Source organism: Mus caroli, chromosome 18 (assembly GCF_900094665.2).
Source record: "Mus caroli chromosome 18, CAROLI_EIJ_v1.1, whole genome shotgun sequence".
NCBI lineage: Eukaryota > Metazoa > Chordata > Mammalia > Rodentia > Muridae > Mus > Mus caroli.
Genome location: NC_034587.1, coordinates 67872388 through 67886674, shown reverse-complemented (window position 1 = coordinate 67886674; position 14287 = coordinate 67872388). Strand labels below are relative to the sequence as shown.

At 37.5% G+C, this 14287-nt stretch overlaps 1 protein-coding gene across 1 annotated transcript in view; it reads left to right on the top strand.

Moving 5' to 3' along the window:
- Positions 1 to 14287, top strand: part of Dcc (DCC netrin 1 receptor) — a 1075620-nt gene that overhangs the window by 1012800 nt on the left and 48533 nt on the right. Inside the window, exons 24-25 of the mRNA XM_021150630.2 lie at positions 986 to 1212; positions 7448 to 7564. Of these exons, the coding sequence (XP_021006289.1) occupies positions 986 to 1212; positions 7448 to 7564 (344 nt within the window). The remainder of the gene's footprint in view (positions 1 to 985; positions 1213 to 7447; positions 7565 to 14287) is intronic.

Here is a 14287-nt window from a genome sequence, read left to right as displayed (position 1 = left end):
GAGAGAGAGAGAGAGAGAGAGAGAGAGAGAGAGAGAGAGAGAGAGAGAGAGAGTGTCTCGGCCATTTAACAAACATTGCTACTGAGTTCTATCCCTGAAGTACACATGCAAAGGAAGCCCACCACATCTCAATAAAACTTTATTTCAAATTGGGGTAGATTTGGCCTGTAAGCCATGGTTTGGTAGCTCCGTGCTAAAGAGCCTGGTTAGTGTAAGTACCATGTTAGTTTACTTTATACACAGAGTATTTGAGTCTCAGTAACCTCAAGATGTGATTATCATTAACGAAAAGGTATTAAATTTAGGGTAGCTAAAATCTTACTGGAACAAATAATAGAAGTTTGAAATATGTTTTCAGAGATGGGATCTTTCTTTCTCTTCTAATTTCCAAAAACAACTCTCATTGTGTTTGCATCCAGAGACTCAGTGGCTCCAAGGCAAACTGTTTTATTCACCCAAGAATGTCCTCACGCGGCCTTTTGTTTTCAAATAGCAAGCATCCCAGTTGCACATTAAATTATACAGCTGAGGCATAGACTTTCCTCTAAGCTCCAATCTTAGCTGTTGGCACAAATTCTGGCCTTTTTATTTCTATCTGCCCTTTCAAAGCTTCTCGTTCATTTATCTCTGAAACAGATGTTGCAGTCAGGTACCTGATGTCTACCTCCAAAGATTGGCATATGGCTCCCTCCAACCCATTGTCACCTTGTGCATGAATCTCCAGCTGCTGAAGCTGGGGAAAGGCTTCTGGCAGGCAGTGAGCACCCTGGGGATTCATCTCAGCATCTCCTAGAAATGTGCTGAGGCTCTGGGGGAGAAAAGGAAAGACAGCCAGGACAAGTCTGCCAATTTTGGGGTTTCATCTGATTCCTCAAGGGAATCCTTTTGTTTCTTTGCTCTGCTTGCAACCTGAACTGAATGAGGAAAGATAGGACACACCATGGGATGGAAGCACTCACATCTGCTCTCTCACTTCACTGCATAGGAAACGGGCCACACACAGTGTGAGCAAGAGGAAGGGCAGTCAGAAGGACCTCCGGCCTCCCGATCTTTGGATACATCATGAAGAAATGGAAATGAAAAATATCGAGAAGCCTGTGGGAACTGACCCTGCAGGAAGAGACTCCCCCATCCAGAGCTGCCAAGATCTCACACCAGTCAGCCATAGCCAGTCAGAAACCCAGATGGGAAGCAAAAGTGCCTCTCATTCAGGTAATGATATTTGCTTTGGGATGAGAAAAGCCCACTGGGGGACTCTGTACTCTTTCTTTGATGGAGGTAGCTCCTGACACTTTGCATACCATTTTGTGTCATCTATCAATTAAAATGAGCTGATGAAAATTTGGTGACACATCTGTGCCCTCTATCATCCTGTTGCCTGCCTTCTGTAATTTGAACAATCTGGAAGGTTTTTTTTTATAGTTTAGTAGCAAGGCAGCTGGGAAATAATGATGTGAGGAGCCTAATTGAAATGATCGCATTTTCTGATCTTGTACAAAAGGGCTATTTAGGCAATACAGTTTGAGGCTAGCCATACAGTTTTACACTCCTGAATCTCAGTGGACTATTACAAGATGATTCTCAATCTCCTGTCAATTCATTGTTTGGAAAAAATAGCATTAGGAGCACCCTAGGAATGAAAACATCATTATTTTGACATTCATTACCATGAAGATCAACTGTCATCTCTAGTCGCATTATTTTGTGATTCCCTCACTGGATACAGTCATTTGAAAGCTGTTGGTATACAGAGGTAAAGGAAGGGAGTATCAATTGTTCAATAGACTGCAGAATAATAATTGAAGTCCAGGAATCACTAAGAATTCAGTAAAGTGGTTCTAAATACACTGTTTTCTGCAGGTCATCTAGTGTTTGTTTTCTAGAAGTGCAGTAGCTTGTAAGCTGGTGACCAGGACATGTTGAATATATTTGAGAAATGAATGTCCACTCTTCTTAGACCAAATTAAATACCTTAGTCAAGCTAATATGCAACTAGTTTTCTCAACTTTTTTTTTATTTCAAGAATTCTGAAACAAGGATTTTGGTCACTGATTTTTCAAGCATGGGCTGGATATTTCTCTCCTAGCCTTTGAATGGCATCTCTAGAAGATTTAAGGGCAGCCTAGTTATATTGAAAACAATAACCTAGAACCATTAAATTCTTTCAAATTTCTAGTACCTCCAAGAAATTGAAATGATAAAACAAGACAGAAGGCTCATGATCTGTTTCAGAATCGCCTTTATGCATTTCCCTATCTATTAACCATGTTTCCATTAGTATAGAGAAAATACCAGAATAATTGAACTATAAAGAGGAAAGGTGCTTCTGACTTACAGTGTCAGAGCTTCTGGTCTATGGGAGCCTGGCCTTTTTGCTTTGGGTTCATAATAGCACCATCAATCACTGTGAGAGTATAAGGCAGAGGATTTTGGTTCACCTAATGCCAGACAGGAAAATAAGAAAAAACAGCTCCTGAAGACAGAATGACTTCCCAAGATTCCCTCTAAAGTTATTTTCTCAACCACCCAACTTTTCCCCAAATGTTCTCACATTCCAGTAGCCCCAATAGTTGGCTGCCAAGTCTCTAATATATGGATTCTGAAATAACAGTCAACAACCAACTCACAAAGCCCAGCCTTTCCTTTCTTTAGAGGCACATGAGAGAAAGGAGTGTCATAAAAATGAAAAGAGTCAAAAGGACTCCTGGAATTCTTCACTTTCTTTCTCTGTGGAGGCCCTATCCAGATGCTACATCTCTCCAGATGTGCAAGTATGTATTCCAAACACCTGTGGAATTCCTCCATTGCCCAAGTCTAGGCTATCAGAAATCAGCTCATGGCTCTCCCTGCCAAATCACAGGTTCTTTGCTGCCTAAAAGTACTGAGGCAGTTCCAGGAAGAGGAATCAAGCCTCAGTAACATTTCTATGACCACTTGACCCACAAGAAGTTTCCACATCCTTGACAAGACCAGCCATAAGAGATCTTATACTTCTGTGGGCCTTGCCTCCTTCTGTTACCTCTCCCTCTGTTTAGACAGACATGAGAGGTCAGCATGGCCACTGCTAGAAAAGGCTTCCTTCCATCTGCAGAAAGGAAAGCAATATTTTTGAAGGAACATTTTCTGTTCCTTTCAGAGAATTCATCTTGCAGCTTAATTCTGGACTGGACACCAGGGCCACAGAATGCCTTTGCCTCCAGTGGAGTCCATTGCTTTCCAGAATGCTATTAATCCCCTTTTTCTTTCTATACTGAGATGGTGCTTCTAGTAGTTAAACTAGCTTTATGTCTATCAATAAAGTGCTAAGGGAAGCTTGATCTCAGTGGTGGCTGTTTGCTTTGGAATGAGAGGTCACTTGTATCTGTTTACCCTCGACATGAGGACAGCGTTACTTGAAAAGAAAGGAACTCTTGGCTGCCTTCTTTGCTTATCCTTTTTAATGCTTTGTTGGGACTGGATCACAGGTATACCAAGCTTGGCCCAATGTCCCAATGTAGTCAAGGGTCCTATATCCTCTACCTCCTGAGTGCTTGGGAGAAAAGTATGTGCCACCATGCCCTAGGTTTATCATAAAGTTGCTGAGCAGGCAATCACTCCATAAGGAAAGATGAAAGCGCCATGCTCATCATTTTCATACATACATGACGCTTACAGAATCTCTGCAATGCACTTTGAGATAAGTGTTATTCTCCTCACAAAATAAATGAAGCAAATTAAGCAACCTTTAGTTTTTATAGGTAGCAGCGTAAGTTATATAGTACAGTAGGTCATGTACTCATATAGTTGCATATTCAGTACGGTAGTTTACGTAGTCAGTAGTATAGGTTATATTGCCAGCACTTTAGGTTATAGAGTCAGTAGTATAGTATAGGTTGCAGTCAGTACTGTAGGTTTTATGGGAGTACTATAATTTTCATGATCAGTACTATAGGTTTCATGGAATGGTAGGTTAGTACAGTTTGTTAATACATAGTTAATATAGTAGTATATAGCACCATGGTTTCATTGCCTGTACTATAGGTTACAGCATCTGTACTGTAGTTTTCATGGTCATTCCTGTAGTTTACATAGTCAGTACTTTAAGTCACATAGTACTATTGATTATATACTCACTGCTGTTGCTCAGTAGTTCCCAACCTACTGAATGCTGTGGCCCTTTATTTAATACAGTTCCTCATGTTGTGATGACTCCCAGCCATAAAATTACTCCATTGCTACTTCATAACAGTAATTCTGCTACAGTTATAAATTGTAATGTTGTAAATATCTGATACACAGGATATCTGATATGACTCCCCAAAGGAGTCATGACCCACACGTTGAGAATCACTGCTGTCATTCATATGGCCATTGCTATATGTTACATAGACACTGCGGGTAATTCATATGGCCTGTACTGTAGACTACATATTCAGTACTGTGGCATACACAGTACTGACCCTCAACTACATGCTTTAATGACCAAATTTCAATAATATTATTTAGTAATTTTATAGAAGGTGTTAACTTCTTCCCCATGCTTGAAATTAATTCTGAATAAAATTTAAAAAAATCACTCTCAATGTTTGGATTTCAGCAACAGAAAGGGAAGTGAACTGAGCATTAGCTGAACTAACATAAAATGTGTTTCATCAAATACAATTTCCTGTTTGCTTTTTATAATTTCTTCCACCCTTTCTATCCATCGTACTTAGGTGGTTTAGACCAACCCTCCTTTTCCTAGCCACACAAGTAGAATGTCCTACTGGTGTCATTTATAGAAAGTAACATGCTAGATGCCATCATGCAGTGATGACTCTCTTCTTCATAGCATGGGTTTCAAACTTCTCTTCACGTAAAAAAAAATCACAAAAAGGAAAGAAATATAAGCACCTGGATGTGTGTTATCTCCATATTTAGATGTAGAAATTACTCCTAGAAATGAAACAAAGTACAACTGCAGCAGAGAAATCCTGAGGATTGGTCCCTAATTTTCGAATCTCATGCATAGAAATCTACATTTCAACGTTGTCCCGTTTGTTTATTTGGTTTAAGAAAGGGCACTAAGCATACGGAAAGACATCTTTTATAATGTAACTTTTATTATTGTTTGTTATTAATTATCTACATGTTAACCAAATGTTTTGCAGGAGTGAGTGGATTGGTGAGCAGGGGGAGGAGGAGAGGATGGGGGTGGTTTGGAGGGGAAACCAAAAAAGGGGATAACATTTGAAATGTAAATAAAGAAAATATGGAATAAAAAAATCAAAAAGATAAGACAAAACAAAACAAAAAACCCGAATTTCTCTAGCAAATAAAATATTGCCTTCAAAAAAAAAATAAATGTTCCAACGCTATAAGGATAAATGGTGAATAATGCCAATTAGAAAGCCTTTAGATGTGGTACATGCTCTGGCCTGGATAAAGGGCCTGCTCAAAAGCCCTGTTGCATGCACTACCCTCAGTAGGTGGTGCTCTTGGGAATTGTTAGGAGGCATGGCCTAGAGGTCAGATGCCTTTGTTCATTAGAGAAATGCTTTCCAGGGCTAAGTGGAGGACTCCCCACCTCTCCCATTTCAGAAATGATGTGCTGCCTCTCCAGAATCTAAAAGCAACAGGGAATTTAATTACAAACTCAAACTTCCAAAGCTTAAAACTGTTAACTTTTCTGTCTGTAAGTTCATTGTCTGAGGGTATTTGTTACAGTGGCAGAAAGCTACACAGGACAAAACAGCAAAAATATCTATGTGTCAAAAATTGTAGCGGAAAGACTTTGGTAGAGTTCTCAATAGGTAAATACAATTCTAAATGGCTCATCCCTAGAATTAAAATGTCGCTGCAGAATCAGAAATATAAAATCACAGGCAATTAACAGTAGTAAAGGGTCCATCTGAAAACTATAGAAAGAGTTCCTTAGCTGAATCTAGAATTACATTTTCCTTCATTATTTATTTATTTGTTGTTTATTTATTTGTTTGTTTTCGAGAACTAATACATATAGTAGTAGATACTATTCTGGTTTTCATTTCCAGTTACTAAACATTATTTTGAATAATAAACATCAGGAAACAATTGCATTTATTTTATATATTTCCTATTGATATTGTGCTTCCATTTCCGAAGTACCTCGTATTATTTATATTGATTTACAGAAAATGAGCTGCCATTCCACCAGGCTGAAAGTGCTAAAGAGGAAATTCCTTTTCATTTTGTATTGTCAGAAAATAACCTGACTTTACCATTATTCTTGAAGCACATTTACTGGTGACGCTCTGCAGATAACTTCTGCATCAGCAGCTCATCTGAGACTTGAAAGTTTTGTCACTTATGTCTTATAGCATCTGAGAACTGTAAGCTATGGAAATCCCACTGCCATTCACAGTGGTACACCACTGTACTTGGCCTAGGTTGCTATAGTCTCACTGCCTTCAAAACTACTTGCCTTAGTCAGGGTTTCTATTCCTGCACAAACATCATCACCAAGAAGCAAGTTGGGGAGGAAAGGGTTTATTCGGCTTACAATTCCACACTGCTGTTCATCAACAAGGAAGTCAGGACTGGAACTCAAGCAGGTCAGGGAGCAGGAGCTGATGCAAAGGCCATGGAGGGGTGTTCTTTACTGGCTTGCTTCCCCTGGCTTGCTCAGCCTGCTCTCTTATAGAATCAAGATTACCAGCCCAGAGATGGTCCCACCCACAAGGGGCCTTTCCTCCTTGATCACTAATTGAGAAAATGCCTTACAGTTAGATCTCCTGAAGGCATTTCCTCAACTGAAGCGCCTTTCTCTGTGATAACTCCAGCTGTGTCAAGTTGACACAAAACTAGCCAATACACTACTGTTATTGTCTCTAGTTTTAAGGAGTACATCAGCAATGTATCTGGCATAGATTTTGCTGATTTGACTATGAATTTTCATAAATTTCTTTATCATAGAGGTTTTTTGTCTGTTAATAGATTCAGAGAATTTTTACCTTTAAATATGTGTCAGTGTGACACTGATTTTTCATCTATCCTTAGATATCACATTTCTACGGAAGATAGGTACTTTCTTTTCCAATATTTCCTACAATTTTTTTAGGTGTGACCCTATCCTCCAAGACAAATCCTTGGCAATTTTGTTGAAAACTATGTGGCTGTAATTGTGTGGGTTTATTTCTGGGCCATGTATTCTATTCTACATGTTTGTTATTCTGCCAACACCAACATACCAGATAGTTTTACTTACTATGGCTCCGAGTTATACTTTGGGGTGACATGTGATAACACCACTAGCTTTGTTCTTTCTACTATTTTTATGCTGCTATTACATCATGCTCCTTAAATTTAAGAGATTTCCTGGGGCATAGTGTCCTTTAAGTGTAAAATCAAATCACTTATATAGAGACTTTTTTTTTAACTTAGAGAAAGCTGTATTTCTTTGGAATTTATTATTAATGATTTTATCATTGTTAATTTACTTACTTTTTAGGTCAGGACACTGAAGACGCAGGAAGCTCCATGTCCACTCTGGAGCGGTCCCTGGCAGCACGCAGGGCCACCAGGGCCAAGCTCATGATTCCCATGGAGGCCCAGTCCAGTAATCCTGGTCAGTATAACTTGGTACCAAAGGTAGAAAACAATTAAAAGGCTTTCAGTTTGCACTGTTTTTTATAAATACCAAATCATCAGAAATAATTTCCTTTTATGGTATGATTACAGGCAAATAACAACTGAAGATTTTTACAAGTCATGTCATTTATAATGATCAGTAATGGTCTTTAGTATGTAATAATATCTTTAGATACTCATTGTTAGCAAACAGATGGCTACAATTCAAGAAGTTATTTGTAATAATATGAATTTCTGATTTAAAAAATTCAAAATGGGCATTGAGGACATTGATCTGATTCTATCAACATCAACATCATCACAGCTAAATTTTTCCTGCTCTAGTAGGTCAAGTTTTCATGCTTGCACAACTGAGCTCAATTAAATCGAGTGGTATCAGACATTCTCTTACTGGCTCTCCTTGGTGGAGGTTTCTGCCTCCCTCCTACATTCACTGAAGAAATTAGCATCTGGGGATCACTTCCATTCCAATTACCTCCATGATCAATCTTGGTAATTACACTGTTCACGTAGATAATCCATCTGATTCCCTGAACTGTTAGTTCTTTATGGTACCTACAATGATCTTGGCTCCTTCCCATGTCAATTCATCAATTCCACATCACACTAAACCAATGCTTGGTGTCTGTTTCTATCACCTTTTCTATCTTCATATTAGTTGTTTTTTTGGTTTTTTTTTGTTTGTTTGTTTTTTGTTTTTGCTAACTTATTTTATTGCCCCAGCCAACATTTCTTCTATGCACATGGGATTGACAATTTGTAAACTCTCTCATAATCCCTCTGCACCCCATCTCCCATAGTCCTCATGGTTCCTTTGTTTTGTTCCATTTTCTACCTCATCTGCTTTGCTTCTCCATCCCACCAGTATTCACTTGAAAAAAAAAACAAAAATTCAACCATCATTAAGTTAGTAACTCTACCAATTAGTATTCCAGTCCCTATGAATGGAATGTATCTGGAGAATAATACCAAGCTGCCTCCTGGGTACTTTTGACCACAAGGCTAGGGTTACCATTCATTTTACTCAATAAAATGAATGACACACTTTTTCAGAGTTCAATACCTTCTTCACTAATAATATTTCCTTGAAATTAGGAGTACAGTTCAGAGCATTTGCCTAGCAGGCAATAGAACTTGGGCTTCAAACACCAACAGCAAACTCTGAGAGAGGAAGTAATAGTTATCACCACCATTGTCTTTAGTCTTACATCACTAGGAGAAAAAGTGTTTAGAAAATGACACTCTTGTTGTTGCAACAAATCCAGTTGGTGTGTGTATGCTACCATATGATGATCATGTTGCTAACCCCATTGCTTTTGTATGAACTTAACTATGGTTCTCTCTTTCCCATGCTCCAACATCACATTTCCTCCTTACTCTTCTTTGCAATAAGCATGCAAACACCTACAATCTGACCTAATCCCTGTTTTAAATCAATCATTTAGGGTCATTTTTACACCAAATAAAACTCCAGTACTCAATTGCATAGAACATATAAAAAGCATTCTCTTTTTCTACTTTCTGATGGTAGCTTTGATTTTGCTTTCATATTTGCTCCATCTTGAAACCAAGGTAGCTGTATAGTTTCTTTTATTATAATCAAACATCAGGACAAGAAGCAACTTTCAGAAGGATGAGTATATTTGAGCTTATCCTTCCAAGGGGAGAGTCCATAGTAGCCAGCAAGTTACAGCAGCATGTGGAAAGAATAGGAAGTGGAGAGATGACAGAGAGAGAGAACTGGAAGCAGAAAGAATGTATGAACCCTCAAACTGCTCCCTAGTGACATGCTTTGCCCAGTACGGCCAACTCCTTAAGTTTCTTGAACAGTACCACCAACTGGTGACCAAGTATTCAAATACCTAAGCCTTTGAAGAATAGTTCTCACTTAAACTATCACTCTGGCCATTGTTGTCAGTCTATCTATGCCATCTTAATAAGTAATCAACTTTCAGCTAAATGTGGATTGAGTTCCTTGGTATGGTGGGAGGAAGAGAGAGAGAGAGAGAGAGAGAGAGAGAGAGAGGTGGAGCACACATGCATACACACAGGCACACACACACACATACACACACACACACACACACACACACACACACACACACACGTACCCACACAGAGAGGGAGAGAGAGACAGAGACATAGAGAGATGCTTTCCCCCTTGATTTGCAACATGACTACTTCCTTTTCTCCTTCCTATTGGCTGTTCCTGTTCACCATCCTGCTTCTCCTTCCTGACTTCGAAGACTCAGAGTGAGCTAGGGCTCCTTCTTAGGGCAGCTGCCTTTATCCATGACAGTAACTAGAAGATAACATCCATGGCCATTATACGATGTAAATGCTGATGATCCTAAATTCTATCTCCATCGTTATCCCTTCCCAGAGTCCACATGAACTTTCTTATCTACTGTCCACTCAGCTTCTGCAGATATCAAATTGGTACCTTAGCTGTGATTGAATCTGTAACAGCAGCTTCCCATAATTCCCTTTTTCATCTATGGAACTGGTTGTGGAGCAGGTTTATTTTCTGAATTCCAGAAATGCCATCACGGTCCATCCTCTGCTCTCACCAGAAACACTAATTTAATTTTTCTATTTTGTTTGATTTTTTTTGTTTTTTGATATTTTTAAATTTGTGTTTATTCATACATGTATCAATCTCTATATGTGTTATGTACAGAGGCCAGAAAGGAGTATTAAATGCTTCAAATCTGGAATTATAGGTGTTTGTAGGATACCAGGATTCTTATGTGGGAGTTGTGTCCCAAACTCTGGTCCTCATAATTTTGAAGCAAATGTTCTTTACCTCCAAGATGTTGCTCTATTCCCTTTTGTTAATTTATCCTGATATTCTCACATTTTAAATTCAATATTTTGCTATATGCACCTCCTACTTTCATTGTATTTGTCTGATTTCACCTTTTTCTTCACTAAGCTGCTTCTCTCACTTAATTTATAGTCTATTACAAGATGCTTAAAATTCCCCTCTCTCTCTCTCTCTCTCTCTCTCTCTCTCTCTCTCTGTTTAGTTGTTTATCTTCTGGGTAGTTATCTATGCAACAGTGTTCCAATATCCATATTAAATCACCATACACCTGAATACATATAGAACAACACTTTATAATGTTCCACAAAGCTCCATATGGTCAGGCCTCTGTATTTATCTCTGACTTCACCTCTGTACATTTATCTCTGTACTCCACTACAACATGAACCCCTCCTTTATACACATTAGGCAGCAACATATACCATCTCAGGTACATGTGTGTGTGTGCATGTGTGTGTGTGTATCCGTGTACTATACCAGGACTGTTATGTGGGTGCTTTGTCCCAAACTCAAGTCCTCATGATTTTGAAGCATATATACGAAACCAAAGATGTATGTTGTCTTTAAAATGAATATAAAAATGATTAGCCCTAGTTACCATTATGCCTGATGCACTGATAAGAGAACTAAGGATCAGAGAGATTAAGTAACTAGTTTATACAGCTAAGTAATTAGTCAGAGTTAGGACTGAATTAGGAATTCACTGTCTGGTTGTTACTGTTCTCCTAGCTGCAATACTTCATTAATCCAGTATCTTCATTCTTATATAATTTCTACTACACAGGGTAATAGTCTGTGTAGCTGTCATTTTCTAGAGATCTAATTGTTAATAAGAAACTTCTATTTGAAGGCATTACTTCTAAAACCATAACTGTATTTCAGAAAGTTTAGAGACAATTAGATCCATATATATGTGCCTTATTCAACAGGTTATCATGTACTATTGACTGTTTTCTTCATAGTAAACCAGCAAACAAACAAAATAACCAAACACAGTGCTTCAAACTCACGAATGTATTAGATCAAAGATGGTTCCTAACTGTTAGACCTCAGCTCTTGCCAAGGAAGACTGTTTAGTAGTTCATATCCATGTGCTCCTTCCCTCTATCCTTTAAAAATAACTCAGTAAAGAGCTACACCCAACAAAGTTTTATGTGCTTTCAAACACCAGAGCAGACATGGATGATGTGATAAATGCCTTGAAAGTTACTTAAGTAGAAATGATGGCTCACTTTTTCATATTTGAATAGCAGTGTTTATAACACTTTGTGGCATTTATTACATGGACTGCTGCCTCATATGCTTAGGTATTCAAGTCAAAATTCTCTCTTCTGTAATACCTTGTGAGTTATTTTGTGATATGTATGCAACGTAGCTAGTTCATCTTCATAGTCACACATTGTATAGCTTAGTACCTTGTAAAAAAATCAGTACTCAGTAAATATGTTGTCAAATAAATGAATGGATATATACATAAATTAAAAGGATGTTCCACTTGTGTGTGTAAGGTTTGTGTTTGAGGGCTGATTTTTATCAAGAATTGAGAGAGCATCTGACATATTTTCCAGTATAGTAAAGCCAGTTAGTATTGTTTCAGACTATGAGTAAATGGGTTTGTAAAGGAAGAAACATCAAATGAGATTAGTAAATATAGAGAACATTTGATTGCCATTCGCATGGTAAAAGCTTGCTAATTTTGATTTCATTTGCTCTTAAGTATTATCATGGCCTCACACAGGGAAAAGAGCCTTGGCCTGCTTGAGAGCCTGTCTCTGGTACATGATTCTTTCTATAAATGGTGACTCTCGAGGGTGTAGGGCTTCTTCCCAGATAAAGGTGGCTTTCATGCTTGGCACTGTCCACCTCTTTTTAAAGTGTATCCACCTCTTTGTAAAACCTTCCTTTGTTTTCAATTGTTTTGAAAGTATCATATCAGGTTTATAAATATGGTGCCAGTCCTCTGCTCACTTTGTCCAGTGGTATCTGCTTAATATTCTCATCTAGAGTTTTCAGTGTCTTTCTGACTAATGCGACTAATATTTTGTAGTATTTTAATTTGTGTTAATTGGCCCTCACAATGATGCAAAACTGACTTTGCTATTATTTTAACTTTCTAATATTTCATGTACCTATTTTCAATCTACTAAGTGATTTAAAGTTTTACTATAATATCCTGGCCCAATTAGTCCATTCTTGGATACATTCTATCTTTGTAGATAAGTATAAATAAGGTAATTTTGGATAAATTCAAAGTATATTTATCAAAGACCATATTCAGCTGTAGCCAATCTTTGTTTCCATGAACAAGTACAGTATAATATACTCATAACACACAATAACATGCAGCCATAAAATAAATAAATGAAGTGATAAGACTATATGGAGCATCTCAATGACATAATGTTTTTGAAGACATAAACAGAATAGTAATAGATTTGTATGGTTTATTTTTATAAAATTTAAAGGCCAAATAAAGTGATCTTTGGTCTTAGACCTCCCCAAGGCAGTCAGTATTGAAGAAAGTTTATGAGTGACTATAAAGAATGAAGATGCACACACTATGGCTGATGCTCTCTCTCTTGCTCTTGATGGCAATTACTAGATATTTCACTTTAGAGAGTTGTGAACCACTATGATTAGTGTAGCCCAGCTTTTCCATACATAGTTTATACTGCAGTAAGAAAACACGATACAACAGGGTATTTATTTTTAAAAATATTTTCACATCGAATCACTACTTGTTCCTTGAAAATTATGCCTTGGTGAAATTATACCAAATAAAAGGTAATTATTTCAATATGTGACCATAGTCCGTTCTAGAATAAATTCATAAGCATCTGATAAATAAAATATCCTAAATACATCTATTGTGGTTAACAAATATATTAGGTAACCTTATAATGCTAAAATTTATAAGTTGTACCTTAGTAGATTTATGAATTCATGCAGTACAGAATATAAAATTTTCTGATAGCCCCTCTGCATTTACTTGGTTTTGTTGAGGTCTAAACTCTGTTACCAAGTTATATATAAACTAAAACTATAGCATTATTTTAATTTCTAGATATATATATCAATATGGCTGTTGTTCTGCTTAGGATATCTTGTTTTTCTGAGGTTACTTGTCTTTTTTATTCACATTTCTTACCATGTTAAGTAGTTATAGATTGTTTTTATAAAACCCCATTACAAAAAGTAACATATAAAAAAAAAGAGTTGATTGGTTTGCTGAGAGAGAGAGAGAGAGAGAGAGAGAGAGAGAGAGAGAGAGAGAGAGAGCGAGAGCATAATAGTAGCCAAGTATGTCTGCTGAAACAGGCACCTGTGGAAGTATGGCAAGACTATGAACTTTCACCCCTATGACATACTTCCTCCAACATAACTCCACCTCCTAAAGGGTCTCCCATAGCCTCCCCCAATGAGCCCTGAAATTGAAAACCAAATATCTAATCTTAAGAGGAGAATTTATCATTCAAACTACCATACCACTGTGGCAAAAAGAATTGCTTGTTAGAAAAATATAAATTAATCTGATGTTATGTTTAAGATATTTAAAAGTAAAAGAGAGTTGCATTTTATTTAGTGGGTGAGCAATCTCTACTGGTTCATCAAGATTACACCTGTGGGTTGAAATACTTTGCTTTTCATTGTTCCATATGAGCCTCCAAACATTTGTCAGCAAAGAACCCTGATGACATTGTGGAAACTTTGTCAATAGTCCAAATGGTCTGGCTCACCAGTATTCTGGTTTTGCCCATTAGGTGTAGGCTAAAGGCAACAATTATTACAGTAGCTAAAGTAGTATTTTAATGCCATTGTTTTTTTTTCTGCAATAAAAGCAGTTACAGAGCCAAATCAAGTCATGTGCTGGGT